The 27,818-nt window shown below is 40.8% G+C and overlaps 2 protein-coding genes across 2 annotated transcripts; both read left to right on the plus strand.

Moving 5' to 3' along the window:
* The first annotated feature begins 262 nt into the window (after positions 1-262).
* On the plus strand, positions 263-11,371 carry LOC117253670 (uncharacterized). Its single transcript, XM_033621256.2, has 5 exons — positions 263-497; positions 4,442-4,726; positions 6,064-6,630; positions 7,214-7,427; positions 10,315-11,371. Exons 2-5 carry the CDS (start codon positions 4,453-4,455, stop codon positions 10,568-10,570), a joined length of 1,311 nt encoding a protein of 436 aa, XP_033477147.1. The 5' UTR covers positions 263-497; positions 4,442-4,452; the 3' UTR covers positions 10,571-11,371.
* Positions 11,372-15,225: 3,854 nt separating this feature from the next.
* Positions 15,226-22,236, plus strand: ndufs7 (NADH:ubiquinone oxidoreductase core subunit S7). The gene is made up of 8 exons (XM_033620995.1): positions 15,226-15,303; positions 16,234-16,270; positions 17,244-17,315; positions 17,419-17,539; positions 18,582-18,761; positions 19,088-19,134; positions 19,296-19,384; positions 21,755-22,236. Exons 1-8 carry the CDS (start codon positions 15,288-15,290, stop codon positions 21,850-21,852), a joined length of 660 nt encoding a protein of 219 aa, XP_033476886.1. The 5' UTR covers positions 15,226-15,287; the 3' UTR covers positions 21,853-22,236.
* The last annotated feature ends 5,582 nt before the right edge of the window (positions 22,237-27,818 follow it).

Raw genomic sequence — 27,818 nt, forward strand, 5'->3', positions numbered from 1 at the left:
ATGTTGTAGTTCATCATAATGGTAGTATTAAACACAGTGCAGTAACGTCATCACACAGTAGGACACACTGTCATTCTGTGTATGAATATTAAAGTGCTGAGCTTCAGTCTGAGTGTAAATGTTTACCGCCCTGTTTAGTCAAACTCGTGTGTGTGATGGATGTGATTGTTAATGTTGAATTTGGAGGTAAACTGGGAGAAAGTGCCTCCTCTTCCTCCTCCTCCTCCTCTCCCTCCTCCTCCTCCACCTCCTCCTCCTCGGGCTTTATTTGCTCCATATGGTGTTGGACATGGTACCCAGGAAAGAAAAAACGCGTTTTGTGGGCGGAGGAAAATCCTAGTATTTGTCCGTCCTGAAATTTGATTCAGAAGTTCGGGATCCTGGAAGACAAAAAGCAAACGTAGGGGGAGGGAAGAAAGGCAGAGAAGGACGGAGAGAGGTTTTTTTTTACTGCGAGAAGAGTAAACTCACCAAATACTCTGCAACCTCCGACTAAAGTAAGTGCATTTATACGCGGCATGCTTCTTAATGAATAAAGCGCTTAGTCAGGGAATTCATGGAGCTACTTCAATTTACATTTATGTGTGAGATCTGACTGTTAACTGCTCTAATTGCTGCTGAATGGCCACATAATATAAGGTTTCAGCGCTGCTATTTGAGCATGACTTGTGTGTCCTTTACGCGCACATTCACGCGGGCGCGTTTGATTTATTTATCACCAAATGAGGCATTTCCTGCAGCCCTGATACTAAAACCACACAACACCACACTTTACTTGCTTTGTATTAAAGAAGTTGTGGCTCAGCAGCGTGAGCAAAGTCATTTTTCAGCGGGGCAGTAAAAGCACATTGCCCCCCTACGCGCGTTTCCACATCCACGCCAGCTCTGATAAGCAGCGAGATTTATTCCCCCTCCGACCCTGAAGGCATTGAGTCCTAATTTGCGCTCTATACATGGTAAAGTCCTCATTTGTTTGGAGAAAGATCCCCACCGCAGGTTTTACGTGCCGATTCTGCGCCACAGTTGGGTGTGCGCCAGAAACATCCAGGAGAAAATGCTCCAAATTCAATCTGCAGATGGTAATCAAGACCTCCAAAATTCACCATGCAGTGGAAATAACAGCGGAGCAACAAAGGCGCGTGATGGGTGTTATTTTACAGTCATTTGTCTCATGCTTCTTGTCCAATCGTCGTGGGCAGCTATGAGTACCCTATATTTTGCGCTTTTTTATATAGAAGTGACCAAAATAGTATCCAACAGTGGTAAAAGAAGTATCCAGATCATTTTCACAAGTAAAAGTACTATGAAAATACTCCATTACAAGAAATCTAATAGTCCTGCATTGACATTTTGCAACAAAATAAGTAAAAAGTAAGCCTGCAAAATGTCAATTATAATCATATTATTATTGGATCATTGTTACTAAGTCATCTACATAAACTGTACTTTTATGTTTAATCTCTAAGAATGCCTCATATTTTATAAACTGGTCACATGTTTTATATGTAATATCTTCATCTGATGCATGAGCTCATAAATTCGTTAGGTGGATTAAGAAATACAACATGTAGTGCAGCAGAAGTACAAAGCAGCATAAAACTGAAACACTCAAGTAATCCAAGTGCCTCAAAACTGTACTCAAATACAGTGTTAAAGTGAATGTACTCAGTTACTTTTCACTACAGCTAAGCAACTGATTCAGTCTTGAGTTATTGTCTTGAGTAAAGCCAATTTTAGGTATTTAAGAAAAAAAGGATATCATTTTTTATGGTACATTAACTTTCAGTCCTGCCTCATGTTATTTCTGATCATCCTATCCACAATATGCTGTTACAGTCAGGTTCAGGACCCCCCCCCACAGGGTCCCAAGATGAATCTTTGGGGTCACCATATGATAGAAAGTTATTTATTTTATCTCACTTTTTTCTAAGTTTGCTATTTTCTTGTCAAATACTACATACTTGCCCTTCTGTAGGTCCATAGACATCCTTGAAATTAGTTAAATATTGGTTACATTCACCACTAACGCCTTTAGAAATAATCAAATAATTGATATACTGGATACTTCTTAAGGCCCCTAAAAATCTTAGAGGACAAGGATCACTGTTCACAACCCATGATCACACTGAGGTCATAACCTGAGAGAACCACTGTGCTAGAGTAACGCTCCATCATGTCGCTGCGTGCAGTTGACAACAGGGTTTTAGAAATACTGAGGTCATTAATTTTAGGAATGAAATTCTGGTAGGGAAATATTTCTTTTAAAGATGCAGGTACTGAACCTCAACAGGAATCAAGCCAAAAAAATGTGCCAGCAGCACCTCAAACTTTGTCAGTCTTGGCTTTTAAGCAGGAAATATTAGCCTATATTGAACATAGGCAAAGCTCTTTATTTAACGCTGATTCATTAGCAGTTTGATACAAGACATTGTTTTGGGAATTATGCTTATTACATTAAATATGAAGCTGGAGCCAGGAGACTGCTTAGCCTAGCTTAGCATAAAGACTGGAAACAGGGGGGGCAGCTAGCCTGGCTCTGCCCAAAATGATCAGAATCAGACACCTCTACAGATCACTGATAAACACAATATCAATATCATTTGTTTAATACGTGCAACAACCGAAGTTTAAAAGCAGTTTTTATCACCTTTGGAATCAGGCTAGCTGTTTCCCCCTGTTTATAGTCTTTAAGCTTTAAGTTTACAGTTTAAGCTAGTGGGCTGTTTACTGTAACTTCACAATTAGCGGACAAATATGAGACTTAGTGCATGTGAGTCTGTGTGTATCCCGCTGGCTAGCTAATCGCTGCCGCTCTGCACTTCACTCTTATGATGGTTACCGCCAATAGCTCCTTTTCGACCCATAGTGGGGGGACATTGATGATGCCGGCGCATAGCACCCACCCTCTGCTTTCTCCCTTGGTTAACACTTTTAGCTTTGTAAGCACTTTTGCCATTGTTAGAGCTGTTGGTGCTGTTAACAACATTAGCAGGGCGTCTACAGGCCCTTAAAAAGTCTTAAAATGTCTCAAATTAATTAATTTTCTTAATGTAAGACCTTAAAATGTCTTAAATTCAGATTCAGTAGGTCTTAAATATTTTCGGTCACATTACCGTGAAAATTTCTCTGGCCTGACAGACCCAGTGACTGTTTACAATCATTGGACAGACCAAAGAATTGCAATAATATATAGTATTTATGACAGCGAAGAGATTTTGTTTTCTTTTTAACTTAATATAAACTTAACATTTAAACTTAAACTCACCCAATTGTTGTCATTTTTCCTTACTGTTCATCTTGAACTGACACATGCACACACATATTTCTACATATAATGTATATTTCCATTGCAGGCTTGGTCTTAAATTTAATATAAGGTGGTATTAAAACAGTCTTAAATTTAACTTGGTTACGTCTGTTGACACCCTGATTAGCCACCACCATGTTGAGAGCCATGTGCAGGCAATACTGGCTCTGACCTCAAATCATAGATATGCACTGACTGCCCTATACAGCTCCTGTTAGTATTTTACAGACACATATTAATATCTCACCTTTGTTCTTCCAATACTTCGTCAGATGTGAGCATAATGAGTCCAACCACACTGGCATAAGCCTCCAAAATACCTACCGTTAGTAAGTTTTTAATTGTCAATTATAAATTCTCTCCAGGTGGCTGAAACTTCCAGATTCTTAGACAGAGATACAGAGGACATGACCTCAGTGTCACTGATGCATGATCAAATGATGTAGTCTTATATGTGCAGAATCTGTTGGACACAGAAGTAGAAATATGTGTACAATGTAGTTTGTGCCAGTCTGTTCTTATTTGGATCTGTCCTAATCAGTGTCGTCAAAATTACATCAGATTATAATTTTTGTTCTTTTGCATGTGTTCATTTTGTGACAGAAGCTAAAAAAACCTACCTTGCAGAGGAAGATAAACTCTGACTTCCTGTCAGTGCTGATCATTCTACAACAACAGACATATCAACAGCTCCTTTCCTCACATAACATAACTTTGACATCAATCCAAATGAAGTCCCAGTAAAGCTCAGTTTTTAAGGATTTATACCTGTCAGATTTTGAGGGTAAATGGGGATACAAGAAACACAAAAGACAAAATATACAAACAAGAAAAATTATGTGTACAACTCACAACTGTTCTTAAGTTGTCAGTCTGGTTGGAAACATTTTCCAGATCTTTTTTAGTGACCTTAAATATTTTGACGTGGCCTCTTTCTGCACAAATGCCACCAGATGCTTGAAGAAAGAAAACTTCTTTCTTTGAAAGAAAGTTCAGACGAAACGTGCACTGATTTGGCTGCTCTGGTACTTGGAGGAGAAAGGAGGTGGTTTTACTGCCCTGTGTGTCCCTGGTTTGGTGTTTATAACTGATTTTTGGTCTGTTTTTTGTCTGGACCTCTTCCTGCTCCTTCAGGCTGTGTGACTATGAGCACCTCGGGGCTTCAGGCCACTAACCGGCAGAATGTGAAGGAGCTCGACAGCATGAAGGAGTCCATCAGCGACATCATCAACCAGCTCCAGGACATCGACCCCACCAGGCTCTCCTTCTCCCCCTTCCTGGACCTGGATACTCAGATCTCCTTGGCGCCGGTGTCAGACAGTCCCGAGTCATCGGTGGAGGAGCTGCACTCGTCCTCCCACTCCGTCTCGGGCTCCCAGCGCTCCCTTGAACCGCCACCAGCAACCAATCAGCCGAAGAGTGAGTTATTACTGCTGCTTTTTACTGTCTGCAGGATTTGAGTGGAGGCCAGAGCAAATTAGCAAAGGCTGACGTTGAGTTTGAGACCAGACTGGATCCAAAGAGGGTTGAGACAGAGACAGGGCTGATTAAAGCGGAGCGACAGTTAATGAGCAGTGCGTAATAAAAGGAGGGTTTTTATTAGGTTTAGCAGACATGTAGATCTACCTGCAGGAGCTCTGGACTAAATCAACATCCGTGCCTTGAATAGAAGTTTTGTTAAACAGGTTGAAATATGTAAGTTGTTGAACAAAGCACTGTGAGGTGGAAAAAACAATGAAATACAGACACATTCAGGAACATCTTCACCATTAGCCTCACATACAGGCAGGTTTAATTGTCTCCCTGAAGAGAAAGGATTTTAATTTGTTACATAAATTAGGTGCAATTCAAAACTTCATGTTTTATTGCACATTATATGACGATTTATGGACTGAACTTTGTAGCATAATGTCATGCGTGAGTTCTTCTGGATGGAATATTATAATAACTTCAAGTTGGAGCCCTTTGCTTGTGGCAGATTTTATTTGTTGAGCTCTGGAGAGAGGACAAAGCTTTTTGTTATGTTATATGTAAAAAGTTATGTTCTTGTCCGACAAATATTTGACCACTGCAAAAGCAGTTGTGGCGTCGTATAAAGTCCATGTGGACCGGGCACGTGCATGTGCATGACACAATAAATAACATGAAGAACTAACTGACCTAGAAAAAAAGTTTTGGGGTTTTTGGTCTTAAGTCAAAACAGACACGAGACAAACTTATTCAAAGTCTGAAGTGCTGCAGGAGGGAGACCTCATGTCTAATGTGAAGTGGGTGAACATTTGCAACCAGACTACGCACACTAAGTTGGGTTCTGCATCATGAACTTATTTTGTGATCCTGTATTGTAGAGGGTTTAGTTTCAGAGCTGTAGTGTGTCTGTGTGATGCATATTCCTAAATTGCTTAATCGAATTATAGCAAGCTAATCAACAGGAAGAAAACGTGTGGTCATGCTGTAGTTTTCCTGCACAGGAGACCTGGTTGGTTTCTGTGTCTCTGTGTACACTGTAACAATGGGATTGTGGAGTACAAACACACAGAGGGTTGGAGGTGCGGTCAATAGGGGCCCAGCAGTAGTCTTTGGCCCCAGGGCCTCCTAATAAGTTAATCCAGCCATGTGCCCACCCTTTCATAATGTTACATGAGGCCCAGGCCTGACTTGCAGTTAGGGAATGACTGATTGGTGTGAGTCTGCAGCTGATTGCTTTCGGTATCTGGTTTTGGATTGTGTACTGAAATGTGCTCTGGTTTGCACAGGCTCTGCTCCCTGCCACCAGCAGCCCGGCGACGACCTCCCAGAGGAGCCACGAGCAGATCAGACAGAGGAGGGGGAGCTGGATCAAACTCTTTCCAGTCCGATCATCACAGCACACAATTTGGACGCTGCAACGGAAAACCGCATCAGCTTTCCAACCCCAGCCTCTCAGGGAGACATTCCCAATGGCACAGACACACCGAGATGGAGTCCAGAATCCACCAATCTGGACTGCACTGTGGACGAGGGTCGGCCTCTGATAGGCCCACCGCCAGAGAGCGTGGAGCTGACTGTGTGGAGCCCAGAGGGGCGGGGAGAGACTTGCGAGGCCGCAGAGGAGGCTTCAGATCGGGGACGATGCTGCTGCCGCTGCTGCCAGTGTAAATGCTGTCAGAGCGGCCGAGTTCCTGCTTTCTTCTCAGCCCTGGCCTCTCTTCTGTGTGCAGCCGGAATCCTCTATGCACTCTATTTCTATGTCCCCATTAAACCCCCCGACTGTCCCGACACAGCCAGCCGCATCGTCTTCACCTTCTGCTGCTGCGTGGTGGCAGCCGTCCCCATCTTGCTCGGTACACTTCAAACACCTGCACACTGACATTAAAAAACAGCCGTGTGAGCACCACAAATGAAAGATAAAGATTAAGAGAGGATTTGGTTTGTCTGGCCGCCTCGTCTTGGAATGTTTCAGTGTCTCCTGTCCCCTTTAATTTCATGCGCTTTCAACCTCAGTGCAGCAGTCGTCTCCCCGGGCCTCTGGAGAGAAGCATAATTTCCTTCTCCTGCACATAGCTTTAAATGGAAACTACAATAAGAGGTTGGCTGCGTCTCTCATCTCCCAGGCTGTGGCCTAATTGTTTCAGAATATTTTAATCACTTTCCAACCTGGGCGACCAAAAACCGAGAGGGCAGGTGGCAAAAACATCCAAACCAAAGCCTGTCCAGACCATTTTCCTCTCACCTATTTGTCAAGCTGATGACAGTGAGGAGTATTTGCATGTGGGCCATTCTGCCGGCAGTTGCTATATTCAAATGAAGATATTATAATGACAAAGTGTACTGTCAGACGAGATCAAGTGCAGCTAGGAGTTGTTTGTGGAAAGATGGCGAAGGTTCAAGATGCTAACTGACTTATTGCTCTTTTGTCCCTCGCAGCGATGCTCATGGGCGCAGCGTGCCAGTTCTGCACAGGCTCCTTCGGTCTGCAGGAGTCGTTTCCCAGAAGACGGGCGGTGCAGCAGCTGTTTGTCACGGCCTCCTTGGAGCAGTTACTCTTCTATGTCCTCAACCTCGTCGTGATGGCTGCTTTACTGCCTCAAGACCAGCTGAAGTTGGTGCCTATACTGGTCGCCGTGTTCATCTTTGGAAGGTGAGGCGAAGATATGAGACATTAAACACATCATCAACTAACAATGAAGACATGTTAAAACAAAAGTGAGATCAGCAAATTGACCTTTGAACTATGAAGAACAAAATCATACAGCAACAACAAAGTCATTAGAACACCCTCACAGTGACATTGTAACGTGCTGATGTTAGGTGATGGTGACCATTTAGATTTAGAGGTATTGTCCATGAGAGATATTCGTTGTCACAACCAAAGTACAGATAAACACACAGCAATACACAGATGAAGACAGTACCCAAAATCTCCATGAATGCATTCATTAACCCCGCTCACAACTGTCTCAACGAGTCCTGTGTCTCCGACCAGATGGGAGCAATGTGAAGTGTTGATTGAGGGGATGATCAGTGTCATTGGCTCGTCTAAGTGCTAGGTGTGTGATGGCTCTGAGGTTTATATCTGGGTGTGGGAAGGCAGATGATTTTAGAGGCAGTGTGTTTGATGATGGTAAGTTTATTTTTGCTCGAGATGGTACATCAAGATTGTGTGTTTGTAAAGCAACAACAGGAGGTGGGGGCCAACAGACAGTGCTCTACAGTAATGCATGGCTTTGCCTGGATTGTTGATGAAAGTCTACGATGTGTTGATTGAAATCGAGTTTATTATCAATGATAAGTCTGAGATATTTGAAGATGCTGACCTGTTGTACTGTCTCTCTGTGGATGGAGGTGAGGTGTGTTAAAATGTAACCATGGTCAGTGCTGGGAAGGTTACTGTTCAAATGTAATAAGTTACAGATTACTACTTACCCTGCTGAAAATGTAAGTAATTTAATTATGTTGATTACTTCATTGTTTTAAGGTAACTTATTACATTTGGATATGTTTTGACTGCTTTTCTAACAGATGTTTTAAATTAGGCAATAAAGCTAAAAAAATGTCAGGAAATAGACTGTGCCAAAAGAAGTCATTCCTGAACGGCGAAAAGATGCAAAGCAACAGAATGAATATTTTATTCTACATATAGGCTTCTTACCAAAAAGAATACATTTGAATGTAACCTCTTTGTAATCTCCAACATTTTAATTACTAACTGTAAAATTGAATTGCATGTTTTTTCAGTAACTGTAACTGATTAAAATTACATTTGTTTTGTAATTTAATTACTGTAACTAGTTACTCCCCAACACTGAGCATGGTCACCATCAGTTTTGGAGAGTAAAACTAGTAATTAAAATACAATTTTAATTAGATTAATTAGTTAAATGTAATTAAAATTAGTTAAATGTAATTACATTAAAATTAGTAATTAAAATTAGTTAAATGTAATTCAAATACAAAATAAATGTTATTGTAAACAGTTACTGAGAAAAAAATGTAATTAAATTGTGGTTACTAATCAAAATGTTTGGGATTACAAGGGGTTACATCCAAATGTATTCCTTTTGGTAAAAAGCTTATATGTAAAATAAAACATTAATTCAGTTGCTTTGCATCTTTTTGCTGTGAAGGGTTGCCAGATGTGACACCAAATTCTGTGACCCAAGCCTAGAATCGTTGAGTTTTGTGGGATGTTGAGTTAAATTGATGAAGTAATTAAAACACCGACATTGCATATTACATTTCTTACAAGGTAACTAGTAATCTGTAACCTATTACATTTCAAAAGCAACCTTCCCAGCACTGGTCACCATCATAGTTTAGCGTGTTATCATGCTAACATTTGCTAATTAACACTAAACACAGAGAAGCTGAGGATGATTTTTGTTTTTAAAACAGAGATGAGAAAAGTTAGAGGATCAATAGAAATTATTTTAGTTTATCCTAAGAGTGACACGACTGTTGACATGTTTCACTTAAAACTTCAAAAGTAGCTTTTACTTGTAATGGATTATTTTACATTGTTGTATTGGTACTTTTACACAGGATGGCTGTGGACTCTTTAAAATGCCTCAAATGTGTTACATACAGATTCACTAATAAAAGGCCTTAAACTGCTCTGGCCTGCCTACTGTTGCTGCTTCCTCTGCAAGCTGCTTTGCAAGCTGCCTCCACCCCAGCTCATCCTTTCCATGTTGTGTCTGACTTATCAATGTCATTTCTGTTTGTCATTGATGCTGCTCTACCCTGTTCCTGGCGGGTCTTTGCTGCTGCTCTCCCTGCCATAGACTTTCTATGTAGGCACATGGAAGGGCCGGGAGGTGTGCTCTCTCTGTCCTTCCACACAGGTGCATGGAAGGGCAGAGAGGTGTGTTCTTTCTGTCTTGAGGCTCTCTCCATGCTGCTTTCCATGTGGACGCTTGGAAGAGGCCTGAGGAAAAGCAGAGAGGCCCCAGAACAGAGCCATATCGCCAAATATAATACTGCAGAGGGAAATAAAATTTTCTTTGACTGAAGTGTTCCTGACTGAAATAAATATAATTTTCTATTCTTAAAGGCACGTTTGTTTTAATGTTTCCATCCATTAATACCACATCACCTATACTTATATTTATTTTCTATTTTTTAATGTTTCTTAATCTATGCTTTACAGTTTTCCTCAAAGCATGCAAAGCACTTTAGACTTCTGGATGTGTTTTCCTCCCCTGCAGACAACCACTGATTTCAGTCATGTTTTTTAGTCATGTCACCATGAGAATTTCTGGTATTGGTATTATGGGAATCTTTGTTTTAACAGGAGAGAGACATTATTTGACAGAGAAACAGACTTAAACACAACACCTGTGTGCTTGCTCTGCCCTCATAAAAAGTCTTAAATTTAACTTGTGTATACCTGCAGACACTCTGTTACATTACTCCTGTCAACACTGCTGAAGAAGTGAAACTGGCTCCGTAAAACACTGTCTGGGAGGTTGTGAGTGTTTATCAGTGAAGTTTGAACTTGATCTGATTTCCTGTTTAATCCTCTCCAGGCTTGTTTACTGGGTGAGCCTGAACGCATGCAGCTCCTGGCGAGGCTTCGGCTCCGGCCTGACCGTCTTCCCGCTCCTGGCCATGGTGGCTTTCAATCTGTTCCTCATGTACACCCTGAATCTCAAGGACCCACTTTTTGGCTCTCAGGACATCCTCTATAATCAGGTCACCCCCTCTTCCTGGTCAGGGGAGACATCACAGAGCCCGAGTGGCAAACCAGACATCCTACCCACAGACATCCTGGACGCTCAGTGAGGAGGCGAGCTGCGCTTTCTTCTTTCAGAGGAGGAGATCTTTTCCCAAAATAGGTCATTCCTGTGGTCTGCAGTTCAGCACAGCAACACACGCTGCCACTATAACCTCCAAGTCTGTGACGGCTTAACTTGTATTTTTGCTCCTCCTATACAGGACTGTTTTTTTTTTTAATGTGGATTCATGCTTATTATCTGAAATGCAAGAGCTCTTTCCCTGCTAGTGGCGGAGGACGCCTTTGGACAGTGCTGTAGTCTTAAAACATTTGTCCTTTTAAGCTATTCCAGTGCCTATATTTAATGTTTTGAACTCTAAGTACTTTAAAGCTCTGCTATGTATGGCTGAATTTGGTTTGACCTAAAATACCACAAGTAAAGTAACTGCAGTTGTCAGACTTTATTATTACTTCAACTTGTCCAGAAAGTTTGTACATGAAGAAGACAGAATAAAAGACATTTGTAAAAACGTCTTTTCATCTTTCCCAGTTTTCACTTCCATCTCTGACATTTGAGCGGTTCGACTGAGCAGCTATTCCTGGAAGAACTGTAGTGTGTGTTTTCAGTGCTGGGACTGTCATTATGTGATAACATGCTCTCGATGTTCTCTGGTTGCTCTCCATCTCCACCCTGCTGGCGTCCTCGCTGCCGCTGCCGCTGCTATTGCTCGGCTGGGTTTGTGGCACAAAATGAGGCCAAAACAAAAACAGGATGCTGAAGACTGCTGCACTGACTTTATTCTCACCACTTAGTCAACGAGAAATTAAAGAGCTTTCTAAATTACTGTAATTAAAGGCAATTCATTTGACATGTGTCAGCCTCCTAAAGATTTACTCGCTGTAACCAGTTTAATAAAAGAAAAGGTTTAAGTCCTGCCCGCCTGACGATGACGAGTCTCTGATAAACTCAGTGCTGACAGTGTCTTTCTTTCTTGTGGGATTTTTTATTTTCCAGCACACTAAGTTTTACCCAATTTAACATAAAAAAAAAAATTAAAAAATTGACTGCAGGTCAGACTATGTCATCAAGTTTGAAGTCTCGGCTCATCCACGTGGGCTACACATCATATTTGACATTTTCCACACCAGCGGTATCAAACTGCCCACCTGGGTACCAGAACTGGGCCCACACTTTCTCCCCATTTTATTTTTTATTTTTTGCCAAATTATTTAATATTTTATCAAGAGCATAAAAAGTGTTCATTTCAAATTCAACATTTAGGAAGCTGTGCCTAAATGTGCAACTTGTTACAGTGACTTTTAAGCCAGTGATAGTGACACAGAGTGAATAAATATAAAATTGATAAATTGATTCACACTATTTTTTTTTTTTTTTTTGACTGTAAATAAGGTGCCAGAGTGCACAAAAACCATCAAAATACAGCTTGTTTGTCACCCTGACAGTTGTCCAGGCTAATAACTTAAATAAATAATAAATATTTGTTTATGAACTGGCCCCTGACCTCCTGTAATTTTGCAGAAGTGGCCCCCAAGGCAAGCTGAGTATCCCTGACTTAAGCCAACGCCAGCAGCACTCAAATCTACATACTGAATTGGATTTAACTGTATTATACAAAAAACAAAATACATTTGGTCAGAGGTGCACTACAGTGTGGAAACAATACAATAATGTAACACAACAGAAAAGTTTAATGAGAAGGCAATTCAAAAACCCAAACTCAGACAAAGTAAAACAGTGTAAGTATGTCCTATTTGATGATTACTGGGGTCCAAAGTCCCTCAATACACATATCCCTTCAGATTCTGACCACATACCACAAATTATTGGTTAAGATATTATTTTTATATTTACTTTTTTCATATCTATCTTATCTATTCAGTATTTTATTTATGTTATCTATGATTTTTTGACTTTTTTCCACAGGTTATACTCTCTGTAAATTGTATTTTGTACATGATGGTTTAAATGCTCTTTCAAAAATGTCTCAACATCCATCCATCCATCCATTTTCTAACCGCTTATCCTCTTGAGGGTTGCGGGGGGGCTGGAGCCTATCCCAGCTGACACTGGGTGAGAGATGGGGTACACCCTGTACAGGTCACCAGACTATAACAGGGCTGACACATAGAGACAGACAACCATTCACACTCACATTCACACCTATGGCCAATTTAGAGTCACCAATTAACCTGCATGTCTTTGGACTGTGGGAGGAAGCTGGAGTACCCAGAGAAAACCTATGCTGTCATGGGGCGAACATGCAAACTCCGCACAGAAGGGCTCCCCCCTCAAATCAGAAACCCTCTTGCTGTGAGGCAACAATGCTAACCACTGCACAACTGTGCCACCCGATTTTGAGTATTAAACACTTAATTTCGTGCGTTCTATTGAATTTTTATGCACCAATCTCTGCCTTTTTTCATCAGTTTAACTTTTAAATATCTTTAATTTTGCAAAAAATAAAAGTCCTCTGCTACTTTCATGGTTTTACTGGTGGGGTCGTGTCCCCTGCATCCCACCCAAACTCTGCACCTATACATATAGCGTTGCATACTGCAGAGCTGGGCAACTATGATATAGAGGTTTGTGTTCTTGATCCTGTTACACACTCTTCCTTAAGATGAGCTGACCTTAAACTCAGAAAAACACGTTTGATTGTTTTGTCAACTTATCTTTCCAGCGTTAAGCATGGACTTTCTGTCTCTGGAGTTTTCTTTTTTTCCAGTGAGTGTTCAGTCTGGCCAGTGGCCCCTTAGGTAATTTGATCTTGAGACTCCTGTTATAGACTAAATGATTCATCAAAAAATAATGGACTGATTAATTGGTGCTCCAGTGCCAGGCCGCTCTGCTCTGTGCTTGTGTGTGATGCTGTTTTGCCACAGCCTCGTGGGATTCAGGATATATTCTTTTAAATCCATGGAAAAACAGCTGAACTTCACTTCACATTCATCAGCTCTCACTCTGCTGGAAGCCGCCCAGTAAAACCACAGTCTGTTGCTGTCAGCCGCTGAACAGCTCCAGTCAGTGCCTTGCTCAAGAGCTCCAAAACCCAGTCACAACAGGTAGAGGGTTTATGAATCTTACTCAGGTAGCTCTGTCTGACATAAGAGGTTTACTGTGACACTGATAAGTGTGATTAAATAAATGTGTCTGTTATGAGAGCACACATCTTGAATGCAGCTCAACCAGTAGAGCAGGGCTGCTGCTCCAAATTTAATTATCTGGGTCAGACAAGTCCTAACCTCTGAAGTGAAAGTACAAAACCAGTTCTTTTAAACATTACAGTGAGTAACTCGTGCAGATTGTGCTCCAAAGTTGAGATCATGTTTGAATGGTTCCTCGCAGATTACCCTGTGAGGGATTAAACAGCTCCTTCTTATATAAAAGTCTAGTTGAGTTAGCCAACTCTGTGATCTATCTTGATGTCTCATTTTAGTGGAGGTCATTGTTAACTTTGTGTCTTTAAGTTGGTCAGTTATATGCTCACATATGTGTTGCATGCTTTGAAGAAGTAATAAGGGGTCTAAAATAAATAATACGAAATGAAAACAGGCTGTTTCATTTTCCATATCCTGATCACCAGCTGCAACTACTGCACCTCTGCATGACACTTATGAACATAAAGTCCATAAAAATGATTCAAAATGTGTCAGTGAGAGTATCGCCTAGCTGTGTACACCACTCAGTTCAGTTTTGTTTAACTTAAATTTGAATATAATCATCATAGAGGGGTTTTTCTTACACATCTAGATGGAAACCTGCATCCAGAAATACACTGTAGAAAGTCTGTCACATTACGCCAAGTCACCCCACCGGAGGGAGCTAAACAGCTATAAAAAAGACTGTATGATGAACAATATCCAGACTATATATTCACCACTATATATGCAGGTGTTGTCCAATTCAGGGCCGTAGCTACCACTGAAGACAGTGAGACCATGTCCTCAGTCTTGTTTCTGTGAACTTGGGAGTTTTAACAAACTAAGAAAATGTTAACGTTCTATAATTACATACATATCACACTTCGTGATTCTGACAGTTGATTAATCTGAGTCAATAGTCTTTAATTTGACTACATATGACCACCCCACTCCCCTTGAAATACAGAATTAAATGCTTTTTCCATCATAGTTTTATTCTTGGCATACTGAGACATTTTTGAAAGAGGATTTAAACCGTATATAGTGCCAGGTAACATGTAAAAAAAAGTCAGAAAACCAAGAATATAAATAAGATACAGAATAGATAAGAAAATCATGAAAAAGTAAATATAAAAATAATAATTTTTGCCAATTATTTGTGGTATGTGGTCAGAATCTGAAGGGATATGTGTACTGAGGGACTTTGGACCTCAGTAATTAACAAATAGGACGTTCTTACATACAGTTTTAGTTTCTTTGAACTTGGGGTTTTGGATTGCCTTCTCATTGAATTTCCTAGATACCATCTAACCCTGATCAACCTAAATTTCAGTGCTTCAGTTGTGAGTTTTAATGCTCCATTAAAGTCTTAAAACTAATTTAGAAGATTTTCCAGACTATATAATCCAAATATTCTGGGGATACATGGCGAAAATACTATCAGCTAACATTAATGGCACTCAATGGCGTTAGACGCGATATAAACCTCTATATTGTGAGTAAAGATGCCTCACAGTTTGACCTTCTGTGGTCTAAATATACAGTCATCATTACAACAGCGCCCTCAGCAGCTCGAGCTCATACTCGCACCGGAAGCAGTGTGACGTAACTACAATCCCAAAGATGGCGGCGTTAACTGGTAAGTGATGTTTTGATGAAACCAACACGCTTTTAATAAACATTTGAGTGTTTTTAGACGTAGTTTATTCTGTGTATTATAGAGATTAAGCAAGTAAAAGTGCATTATTCAGTGGTGAGAGTCTGTCAGTGGTCAGATATGTAGCTTAAAGTGAATGCGCACACTGACCTTGCTCTGTCTGCGTTAGCATGGCGGCTAACCAGGTTAGCGCTTACATGAGCTCCAGCTGCAGACAAGCTAACATTAGCTAACATACGTAACGATTTATGTCACTGTTAAACTAACCAGGGTGTCTGTTATCGAAGTACATCTTTATATACATTATGGATGGACTACCGTGCCAGCTATGTCGTTAGACCTAACGTTAGTGTTTGACATACGCTTGTCAAGCCAAACTCCTTTTGAAACTCTGCAAGTTTGGGGCTCGCAGGTGTATGTGAGAAGACAGTGCTGTGTTATGTATCCCCTCGGTGTTTTTACAAATCGCCAGGGGCTGCTTTCCAATTCGGCTTGCAGTAAACACACCAAGCAGCACTAAATATAGCCAAAAATAGCCTATAAAACATTTGCCTGTACCTTACAAAATACGTGGTATCTTGCAGTATTCAGTTTTAAATATGTGACGTATTTTTATTTTATTTTTTTACTGGGGCCAGCACAGTTAGCTGTCGGTGAGACTACAATGTCAGGACTTTCCAGAAGTGTTTGGTTTCAGGTAACTCACAGGGTTGAAGCTTTTGTGTTCATAACTAAATCCGTGATGCTTGTCAGCAAAGTAACAGTTTGTGTCACAACTAAATGCACTGTTTAAGCAGGCTCACCCTTTGGTCAGTGATTGTACAGTACAGCTGTTAAAACATCTGAATTACCTACAATATATCACGTTTATTATATAATGTTTTCACTTTGTTTTATACATTTATTTTGCAGCGCCTCGCCTGGCCATGTTTGGCTGCTTTTCAACAAGGTAAGAACCCTCTAATCCTTATCCTAGTTTCAAAACTTTATTTAATTCAGCTCCGTCCTGCTGGTCCCACAGCTGCCCGAGTATTACACCCTTTACAGGATTGATCTGATCCTCTTATACCCACACAACATATTTATTACTTTGCTGTCATTAAGGACCAACTACTCCAATTCAACCTCAGTAGGCAGAAATGCAAGGTGGAATATCCCCAAAAGTATGATTATTTACGACATCATAGCAGGTCGTGTAACACTGACAGGTACAGTGTTTACTGTATTTAACAACTCACTTCCAACTTGCACAGTTTTTTTTAAGACAAAGGAGCAGAAGTGCTGCTGGGTCTTAGTAGTAGTCACATACAGGTGCTCTTTGGATACCTCAGGTGCACACTGTGTTTCATTTTTGCACAAACCCCACAGTGTGCCTTGGATCAATTTTGAAGGAGACTTGCATTTTATATTTTTTGATTGAGCATATACTTAACTCATGCAATGAGCCCTTCTCAAGATGGAATATACCCATCTTTTATTTTGTTAATTTTTGTCAATTTTGGAGGACAGACCATCTCCCTTTTGAATATTATAGCAAGCTGAACCAGTCCTCACTGAAAAGAAAACGCTGAAACATTTGCTGTGCTCGACAGGTTGTGCAGTCTTGCTTTTGGCAGCAGGAGCGCTCAGCCTGTGTGTTGTGCAGAGGGACAGTCAAGATAATCCTTTAAAGCATCATCAAGTTTAGGAAGCTCAAACAAAACCATCGTCACACAATAAGATCTGCCCATCTGTCCCTCACACACGGTGTATTTACACTGTTGTATTACTGCCCTCCTGTGGAACCGACTGTTATTGAGCTTTCCTTTTTTCTCATTGACTGATTTAACTTACACGTTATGTTAAAAATATTTATATATCAACTTTTCACCATTCCCTCTCGGTTCATTCAATTCATTAACTTAAAGTTATTGTTGTCACAGGCCCATTTCAGTGTTTGCTGTTCATCAGAGAAGTCTGCACAACAGTGCAAAAAGCGAGAACACCACCACGAGGTGAGTTTACCAGAAATACTCTGGTGTAAATATCAGAATGAAGAACAGACACTCGGTAAACACTCTGCACATGGTAAAGATCTCCTCCATCCTTCTGTTGCAGTGTGGTTCCGGTCAGAGAGAAGAGCACGGCAGTGGCAGCAGCCAAACCAGCAGCTGTAGCCAGCAGCAAGGGGGAGTATGTTGTCGCCAGGTTGGACGACTTGATTAACTGGGCACGCAGGGTGAGTTGACGAGAGGATGTTGGCTGTGTTAAAACCCACATGTGGAGTGAATTGATCAAAATCTACAGTGTTTTTCTGTCCCGAGGTGTGCGATGTGACTCTATGCAGTGTGTGACAAAGTGTCAAAAGTTTGGTGGTGTTGCTGTCTGTAAATGGATTTCTTTGTCTTTTACTTAAATTTCCACCGCTCCATCTGTTAGTCATCAGAAATTGTGAATTATCTGAGCCTTGTAACTGTTCAGATGCCCTGATCTTGCAGTGTTCACCACCAATTGTAGGAAAAGTGTTTGTTATACAAGTTGCTTGATGGATCATATATGTACACATCAGCAGTTAAGGCAATAATTACAAAGGCAGCTACACATGTCAAGTCAGTTAGTTGATTACAGTATCTGTCAGCTACATCAGAGGTCTGACAGTCACAGTCTTCAAGTTTTCAAGGCATCAAAATGGTCCTAACAAGCCAGAGAGTTGTTGCCTGCAAACACAGCACAGCTATGCAAAGTAGCAAGAAGGAAAATCTTAAAAATCTTAGCAACATGCTAAAAGCATTTCTAAGTCGACCTTTCCAAACATTGACTGACGGGCAGTCATGGGGTATCAGTTTAACAAAAACACAAATCCTGAGCTTCGTCAAACTGTCATTTTAATTATTACGTTGTCAGTTGGGCTCTTCCATTTTCAGGTGTCGTTTTGTTCATGTCTTGTATTTGTCGGACACAAATCAAGAAAAACAACTTATTTCTAATTTGTTTGTGCATGTGCTGTGTTCATGTGTAGGGCTGCAAAGTAACAAGTATTCTCATTGTCAATAAATCTGTTGATTATTTTCTCAAGTTATTCTAATAGAGGAGTAGAAAAAAACAGAAAATATTCATGTTTCAAAAGCTGGAATCAGACAATTTTTTGATCAATAATCACATTAGTTGGCGATTAATTTAAAAGTTGAGAACTTCTTTTTTCAATTAATTGTTGCAGCTCTTTTTATGTGTCTGCTTCGTTAGTGTTTTGTTGACTCATCACTGCTGTGCGACCCCCTCAGAGCTCTCTCTGGCCCATGACCTTTGGCCTGGCGTGCTGCGCGGTGGAGATGATGCACATGGCGGCGCCTCGTTACGACATGGACCGCTTCGGAGTGGTGTTCAGAGCAAGTCCCCGACAGGCTGACGTCATGATCGTGGCAGGAACATTGACCAATAAGATGGCTCCGGCTCTGCGAAAGGTGAGGAAAGGAAAGGGTGGGATGTAACAGTAACAGTGCAAACATCAGCAGCATACATTAAAGTGTAATTCAGCTAGTGGCGCTCCAACCACACACACCCCAGCCAGTGTGTGAAATGAGAAAAGCATAGACATTGTCAGCTGCCTTCTCTGTCTGCAGGATGGCAGCGCTGAGAACAGTACAGCTGTCTAAATGCTGGCTGGATTACGACCAGCCTGTTGCTGGATTGGTAGACTGGCATGAAGCTTTCCTCCAGCTGAAAGGACAGATTAGTTCTTAGTCAGACGTTATATAACCGTGACTGAACTGCGGCTTCTTTCCAACAGGTGTACGACCAGATGCCTGAGCCCAGATACGTCATTTCCATGGGAAGGTAAGTTAACACCACTGTTCCCTCCTCTTCTTCAGCAAATCAAAGATATTATCATCTTATGCACTTTTATAGCTGTCTAAGTCCGGCTGTATGAATTTATGTTTAGGGTCTAAACCTTTTTATCTTTTTAACTAACAGTTTTCATGATTTCCCTCTTCCAGCTGTGCTAACGGAGGAGGCTACTACCACTACTCCTATGCTGTCGTCAGAGGTTGTGACCGAATCGTACCGGTGGACATTTATGTTCCAGGTAAACTTTACTGCACAATGTGGAAATTATCAAATCTACTGATTTGTTTTTTAATAAATGGCAATGAGAAGTACTGTCCATTAAAATTGGGACATTTGAAACATACACTTTATGATCAAAAGTATGTGGACAACAATCAAAAATCAAATCAAATTTTATTTACATAGCACATTCCCTACAAAGTAATCTCAATGCACTTTTACATCCAGCATGTGTGAATAAAACCCACCCACCCGCACAGACATACCCACTCACACATCCCCAAAAGAGAACACCAGAGAGGAGAGGAAGGGCTCTTAGGGCTCTAGGTCAACATGAAAATGCCCCTGTGCACAAAGCAGTGTCTATGAAGAAACAGTGTGCAGAGTCTGGTGTGGAAGAACTTGACAGAGCTCTGACTTCTGTCCCATCTGACATCTGTGGGATGGAATCAAATGCTGATTGCAAGTTGACCTCATTGCCTGTGGCTTAATTAGGGCAAGGAAGTCACTGCAGCCGGGTTCCAAAATCTTGTGAAAAGCACTCTTAGAACAGTGGAGACTCTTCTAGTAGCAGATTTAAGCCAGTGGGAAAAGATGTTCAACAATTGACCTTTTGCTAAGCCCCGCCCTTTGTGATGGCCCAACAGGTTAAAAAGACAAAGATAGTTAGAAGCTAAAGCCGAACTATAGGCTACAGATCACAGTGTAAAAGTGAACCACCACATCACTGCTGATCGCCACACAAGACAATGAATATAAAGGGAAACTTTGCTGATACTGAACCAGTTGTGTGGCATCGCAGTGTGCGCAGTGTGTTTGGATTCCCTGCCGCTGCCAGCACCTGGACCTCGGGGTCTCCGGGGGAAGTGAAACAACATTCATCTGCACACAGTGCGACAACACACAGCTGGTTCAATATCAGCAAAGTTTCCCTGGATCCTCAACATTCAATCATTAAATAGCAAAAGCAGCATGTGTCTACATTCAGTAGGCTATATCTTCAGTATCTAGCTAGCAAACCCTACACTTTGCAGGGTTTGATTTTGGTTTTGGAACAGGGAAGAAATGTACATCTTTTTCCAACCTCTCCAGGTAACGAGTATCATTAATACACGACGTGCCCCAGGCACAACATTTAGCTCCAAATCCACAAAACCAGCCTGAAAATGAAGGAACTCTGAAACGACTGCATTAAGGCTCATTTATGCTCAACGTTAAATACGGATCCGGATACGGACGGAGCCTTCTGTCCGTGCTCCGTGTTCATTTCGTCCGTGTTTCTGCACGTTTCCATAAAGCTTACGGATACGAGCCAAACGGAGCAGTACCACCGGGAACCCTGGGGGCAGTGTTGCTGTCACTACCCGATACGTAGCTCTAGTGAGACACGAAGAAGAAATAACAATTCAGTTTCTTTCATCGGCAGTACTAGAGAAAAGAATTCTCCGTCCTCCAGTCGCGATGTATTTAACGGCCTCACCGACCACCGCCTCCTACAACGCTGCCTCTGTTTTTGTCTTTTATGCAAGAGGTACATTATCAGTATCTCCTCCACAGTCGCCATGTTTGCTTTTGAGTTTGTTGTTGTCATAAACTTTTGACGCTGGGCTGCCTCCTGGTGGATATATTGGTTAACACCCATGCCAACGTAAAGGGCGCATGGAAGTATGTGGGCAGTGACGGTAACATCGTTTGAAACGGACGTACACCTTTTCGTACATAAAGGGAGCATAAATGAGCCTTTAGAGTCAACAGAGTTCAGCTGTGTTGTTGTCGGACCTTGGTCTGAGCCGGCCTGATGCTACATTATGATTGGCGAGTCTGCTTCTGGGGGCGGTACTTAGCAAAGAGTCAATCACATAGAGGTGTAATTTGTAGGTGCTCAGATACTTCTGGGCATGTAGGTTGAGTCCAGACAAGTTACTGCCCCAAATTAGATATAGGAAAAGAGGAAGTTGTACAGCTAACAGTAGTAGTTTATAAGTATCAGTACTACAAGCAGTTTTATTGGTAGCAGCTGTAATTTAGGAGTAGTAGATTTATTACCAAATAATTGGATTGTTAATGAGGCTTTGTGATAGTAGGGCTGGTAGTGCTTGTCTTATTGTAGTAAATAGTGGAAGTACATAATGACTGCATGATATTGTCTTGCTGTCAGTACGACACATTAGCCTTCATATTGTGTTTGGCACTTAACCAAATCCTGTTTTTATTTAGAGTTGTCTTGCAGACTGATCAATATGCAACATGAGTAGCCAAGCCTGAATTACCATATAATTAATTAACAGATGCCGTTCATCAGTCAAACTGAATTTCAGTGGCTCTGTGATGTGACATTTCCAACAAACAACACTAAGAGTTGCTCTGTTTCTGTCCCTCCTGTCCTCAGGTTGTCCCCCCACCGCAGAGGCTCTCCTCTACGGGACTTTACAGCTGCAGAAGAAAATCAAACGAGAGAAGAAGGTTAAGATCTGGTATCGAAAGTGATAGCATTATATGTGTGTTTGTATCTGGTATGTAAATGTTGTATTTCTGGCTTCATTTGGAGCGCCGCTCCTCCTCCATGTAGAGCTGCAGGAACTAACCTCAATAAAGTCATTACTGTAATTTACACACAGTGCACTGCCGCTTATTTTCAACCAAACACAGCAGCGGTCACTCAGTTCAGTTTGTCTGCTTCTTTAGTTCAGTATTAATATCCAGGGACTTTCTGTAAAGGTTTGCACTTGTGTCAGAATTTAAATTATAATTCATCTTTATTCAGGTCGTCAAATGTGTAAGTTTTCAGTCATGACCATAAGGTGAGATAAGTCATCCTGTTTTATCTTAAATATTATTTTAAATAAACTGGGCTCACATGAAAACACAGTACTCCAACATCTGGTGTGTCATTATTTCCACTGCGACCACTAAAGCAGGGTTTAAACCACTAGGTGGCTCCTGTGATCACCAGCTCTGACCTTCACTGCTTTGTGTCCACGCTGGAGGCCAAATGCATTTTTATCGTGTGTTAACTACACAAACCCACAGAGTGAAACACCAGCACCAATGAAGGAGGTTTCCTGCTAACAGAGCTGCAATATTTTATACATTCAGCTCAACTGTAAACCAGCTGCTTTCATCACGTATGCAGAGACGGAGAGCAGAGTTGCTTTTAAGCATCTTCAGTGTGAATAAACAGACTCGTATATTCAGTCCTCTGCAGCTGAAGGGTTCTCGAGTGAGACGCTTAATTCCTTCCCGCCTGTTTGTCTCAAGTTGCTCTGAATAACTGAGCTTTTGTGCTGCGATGGAGAGAAGCAATGTCACGTTGACCATTACAATATGCTGGTTGAAGTTTTTGTTTTCTTGTGAATCTTTTACACATTAAAGAGGCGTCAGGAGGCAGCAGTCACGTACTGTATTTACAGTTTAGAAAAGTTTCAGTCTCGTTGATTGATGCTGGATGTTTGAGACCATTCTTGATTTTTTTTTTTTAGAGTGTGAGCAATCTGATATTCAAGTCTCTCTTTCTTATTAAGAAAATAGATGATTTGAATAAGGATCCTTAAATGGAAAAGGAATTGCGACTAAGATGCGGATACAGATAAGATAGTGGTACAGTTTTGTTGTCTCTGTTGTTTCATATTACCCAAAGTATCTGTTGTAAGCACATAACATGTCAGAGTCCTGTCGAGCAGTCTTAAACACAAATTACCCTAAACATCTGCGCTAAAGACCAGGGGCAGAGCCAGATGTTGTAAGGCTCAGACGACGAGACCCTGCGGAGATTGTTTTCCCATTTACTGCAGCTATGTGCAATATTTTTCAGTCGTAGGATGGTTGTACGTCATTTTGGGGAAGTCTTGATAGTTCTCAAAGGACAAAAATCATCCTGTAGAATCCTACTTTATATCTCATTGTTCTCAAACTGTCTTCATCATTCTGAGACCATAACACAACAGATGTTGAGGATGACTCATTTTCCCTCCTGTTACCTAAAACACAGCAAAAAAAAGTTTTGTTTTGTTTTGTTTTAAATTTCAAGTCACATTACATAGGTAGGGTAGGAATTTGGTGTAAACAGCATTACTAATCTTGAAGGCTATTTTTTGTTATGCTGCTAGAGTGAAGTTCGCAGAATGAGCTGATAAATCTGCCAGTTGCAACACAGTGCATTACAGGGCGATTCAATCTTTCCCTGGGTGTCCATAACTTTACTTCACTTTGTGTGGAGATATGGGATGGGAACCTCCAAACATCAGGCATAAATGTCAAATGCTTCGACTCTGGAATAGACTTGTGAAGATGTCAGATCAGAGACTCGCAAAAAAGATTTTTAATTGGGAAACCTCCCCCTGTCATCCCTGGGCTAATGAGTTGAAATCATTATATTATTGTCATTTATTTTATTGTGTTCAGGAGATCAGGAGTGAAATGTTTCACATGTTCAGAGAAAAATGGTGTGTTGACATGTGGTAGAAACCAAAACTATGAACTTATTGTCTCATAAAGAAGAGCTACAGCATGGAACCCTATACGAAGTATAATCTGAACAAGAGACAGAGATCCCTGTGTGCACAGTTGCACCCGGGGACGTTACCATCAGCCTTTGATACTGGAAGGTTTAACGCCACACCAGAGGACAGAATTTGCTTGTTGTCTAGTTTAGGTGAAGCTGAGAAGTGGGTTTATTTCTTGTTTTACTGTCCTGTATATGAAGACACAAGAGATGCAATTTTCAATAAGATGACTTTTATCCATGTTGATTCCTTTGGCTGGATGAGCATGAAAAATTTGAGTTTTGTTTCAGAAAGGGAACCTCTTTTTTTGTGGCTGTATTTCTTTGCCAGGCCTCAGATGGAGGGAAGAGTATTCTGTTTCTGGACTGAGTAGTTAAACAACATGTATTTTTCACACAAAATAAAAATCAATCAATCAATCTGGTACATTTATATCCACACCAGAATAATGTAGGTTGCTCAAGCAATATGAGAATTTCCAGCAGTGCCGTGTAAATGTGGTCTTCAATAATCTAAATGAAATATCAGGCCAACAGAAGAACATGTACTCAGATTTATTAGACGTCTCTGAGGAATAGCACAGATTTGGGGCTTTTGAGAAAACTTCCCAGACACCACCTGTCCACTCCACCCCCTGGTGAAGAAAGAAACACATGAGCTTCATTATAACAACAGGACATATCAAGATATTGGTGCTTGTGCAATAACCACATACCTCAAACAGTATATTATATATCAATGAGTTTTTCCATCCCTACAGGTTCCTATGTAAGTAGAAAAACTGTAGGATGTCAGCCTACTTTAATAAATGTTGGTGACATCTAGGCCGGCGACTGACTATTATTTTCATGATCAATTAATTGTTTTGCTTGCTATAATTTCCCAATCCCATGAATGCATCTTCACATCCCTCTTCTTATCTGACCAACAGTATAAACCCTCAAATATATTCAGTTCACTCTCCTACAGAACAAAGAAAAGAAGCAAACTTTCACACTTGAGAAGCTGAAACCAGACTATATTTCTATATTCTGCTTGTAAAATGACTGATCGACTAGTTGTTCCAATTTCAACTTCTTGCTCTCATAGCTGTAAGATCCATTTTCCCTCCTCATATTTCTCTGTGTGCAACTGTTTTCTGAACTTCTTAAAATATAAGAGTCATGCGCTCCTGATTCAGATCTGAGATCTGCCAGCTGCTGTAGTTTCCCACCTGACTGCAGCCTGGTGTTGCATCATCCATCCATCTAATGATTAATGCGTCCCGGCCAGGTGGCAACTCAGTCCCACGTGTTCAGATAACATACAGCGTTATCTGCGATCATAGATTAAAACATAGTGTGTGCTGCATTCTGGGTCCATCTCAGTGGAATATTTAACAGCTAACTTATTGATGCAATAAAGACTTTTCACTATGTAGAACATTAGACACTTAGTAAAGGTGCTTGACAACAGTATATTATGCATTAATGCATATTTTCAGTCTTTTAATTCTCAGGTGTGTCGTAAAATTAGAGATTTATGTTCGTCAACCTGCTCAGTTTTTTAAGAGGCCACTTTAATATGTTTTACCTTTTGATGCTCATAAGCTCACTTATGGTCAGTGGTGGTCTGTGACTACATACATTTACACTTAATACAGTTTTGACACACTTGTACTTGAGTATTTCTATTTTATGCTATGTATACATCGACTCCACTTCATTTCAGATGGAAATAATCTTGTACATTTGACAAATATTGTATGATATGATACAGTATTACCAGAGGTGTTGACTCAAAGCACTTGACCAGGACTCTAGTCGAGCTCCGACACAAATTTCATGACTTGAGACCAAACTTGACAAAATAAAATAGAAAAAAATAAAAATTGCAACTGCGGTGTGGTGGTTAGCACTCTCGCCTCACAGCAAGAGGGTTGCCGGTTCGATCCCGGGCGTGGGAGCCCTTCTGTGCGGAGTTTGCATGTTCTCCCCGTGTCAGCGTGGGTTCCCTCCGGGCACTCCGGCTTCCACCCACAGTCCAAAGACATGCAGATTGGGGATTAGGTTAATTGATAACTCTAAATTGTCCGTAGGTGTGAATGTGAGTGTGAATGGTTGTTTGTCTCTATGTGTCAGCCCTGCGATAGGCTGGTGACCTGTCCAGGGTGTACCCTGCCTCTCGCCCGATGTCAGCTGGGATAGGCTCCAGCCCCCCCGCGACCCTCAAGAGGATGAAGCGGTTAGAAGAAAAACTGCAACCCAAATTGGTCTTTTACACCACTGACTCCTGACTTCACTTGGACTTGAGCCTTTTGACTCGAAAACACTTGATACCTTCCCCCAGGCCCAAAGATAAAAAGTATGTTATTTAAAAAGTGTGCCACAAATTAATTTAGTTCCCTTCATTTCCTGAATCAACTAACATTGATGTATGAAACGCGCTATATAAATAAAGGTTGATTGATTGATTGATAACATTAACGCTGTTTATTTTCAGCAAGTCAGCACTTAATTCCCAGATCCACTTTGTTTGAGCCAGTCAGACAGCATCCAGTCAAGTTGCAGAAGAGAACTAATGTAAAGTTGCAGAGCGCTAGTTAGAAAAAAGTATATCAAAGATAATATTAGTCACGTACAGAAACAACATGATGGTCAACAAAAAAACAAATTGCAGTGCAGTGTGCATTTGTTTTATGTAACTATAGACAGAGATGCAACAACTTTGAACAAACTTGTTTTAACAAATACGTACAAAATTTAAAAGCAGCCATTTTAAATGTAAGATAACTCTGCTGTAAAATGGCATTAGAGCTGGTGATGAGAGCATTATGACTTGTTCAGGACTTTAAAATCAAAGTTCAGGACTTGAGACTTGCCTGTCTTGACTCTGGACTTGAGTGCAAAGACTTGAGACTTACTTGTAACCTGCAATACAATGACTTGTTCCCACCTCTGAGTATTACGCCACTACTCTGTAATATACAAAGAATCTAAAATTATCTCCACATTGAGGAACTACATTAAATTGCTCTTACATATATATTCATAAATGACTGAGTAGTTTGCAGTTGCTGATAAGCCTGCTGTATTCTGTTCCATAATGCAAATGTCATCTTTTTGTTATTGTCTATGGTTTGTTCAGAACAGGATGGTTTATGCTAGGTATTGTCACGTGTGTGTTAATTTGTAGTTTGCATCATTAGTGAGTTGGCTATCCCTTCTCATGACCACAGCTGCATTTTCCCACTGAGCTTAGAGTCAAGTTGATCATCTGCTAAATACCAATAAAAGTTGACGGTATTCAAAGATGCAATATGTCCTCTGTGAAGCAAGAGATGTCACATTAGGATATTACATAAAATTCTAACACTGTAAGGGGGCTGTTCTGCATAATAAATATTTTTACCTTTGATGCGTAAATTATATTTTGCTGATAATACTTTTGTACTTTTATTTAAGTAACATTTTCAATTGAACTTTTACTTGTAAGAGCACTTCTTCCACCGCTGCTTCTGACACACACGCTGCTGAGCAATTATGCACTGGTTTGGCATTTCATAGACAAATTCCCAGAGGACTAACAGGACTCTGCTGTGGAGGAGAGAAGACTTTCTGAACTTCATGACAAACTAAGCATTTAAACATGCAGTGATATATTTACTGCTCCGTCTAGAATTGGGACATGCGTGGCGAGAACAGATACTGGGTGGTTTAAGCCCTGAAACAGATGAGGCTCAGTGGGGTGTAAATGCATTTTTGGTGGTTTCATGTGGTTTCTGTCTGCTGTTGTGTCACATATTTGCTGCTGTGAAGAATAAAATGTATCGGTAGACTGATAAAGTGCAGTCTGCTGGGAGAGAGCGGCTACATGAACAAAACTTCAGCTCAAATAAAGTAGTCTGTAAACAGCCCAACAGGTAAAATAACTAAGGATACAATAAATGTATAATAAATATGAGCACTGTAA

The sequence above is a fragment of the Epinephelus lanceolatus genome, chromosome 6, assembly GCF_041903045.1.
Source record: "Epinephelus lanceolatus isolate andai-2023 chromosome 6, ASM4190304v1, whole genome shotgun sequence".
In the NCBI taxonomy this organism is placed as follows: Eukaryota; Metazoa; Chordata; class Actinopteri; order Perciformes; family Serranidae; genus Epinephelus; species Epinephelus lanceolatus.

Coding starts and splice junctions, on each gene's coding strand:
- ndufs7 (XM_033620995.1), top strand. Junction 18,762..19,087: donor TGGCTCCGGCTCTGCGAAAG/GTGAGGAAAGGA, acceptor TCTTTCCAACAG/GTGTACGACCAGATGCCTGA. Junction 19,385..21,754: donor GGTGGACATTTATGTTCCAG/GTAAACTTTACT, acceptor TCCTGTCCTCAG/GTTGTCCCCCCACCGCAGAG.
- LOC117253670 (XM_033621256.2), top strand. CDS start 4,453: ATGAGCACCTCGGGGCTTCAGGCCACTAACCGGCAGAATGTGAAGGAG. Junction 4,727..6,063: donor AGCAACCAATCAGCCGAAGA/GTGAGTTATTAC, acceptor TGGTTTGCACAG/GCTCTGCTCCCTGCCACCAG. Junction 7,428..10,314: donor GCCGTGTTCATCTTTGGAAG/GTGAGGCGAAGA, acceptor AATCCTCTCCAG/GCTTGTTTACTGGGTGAGCC.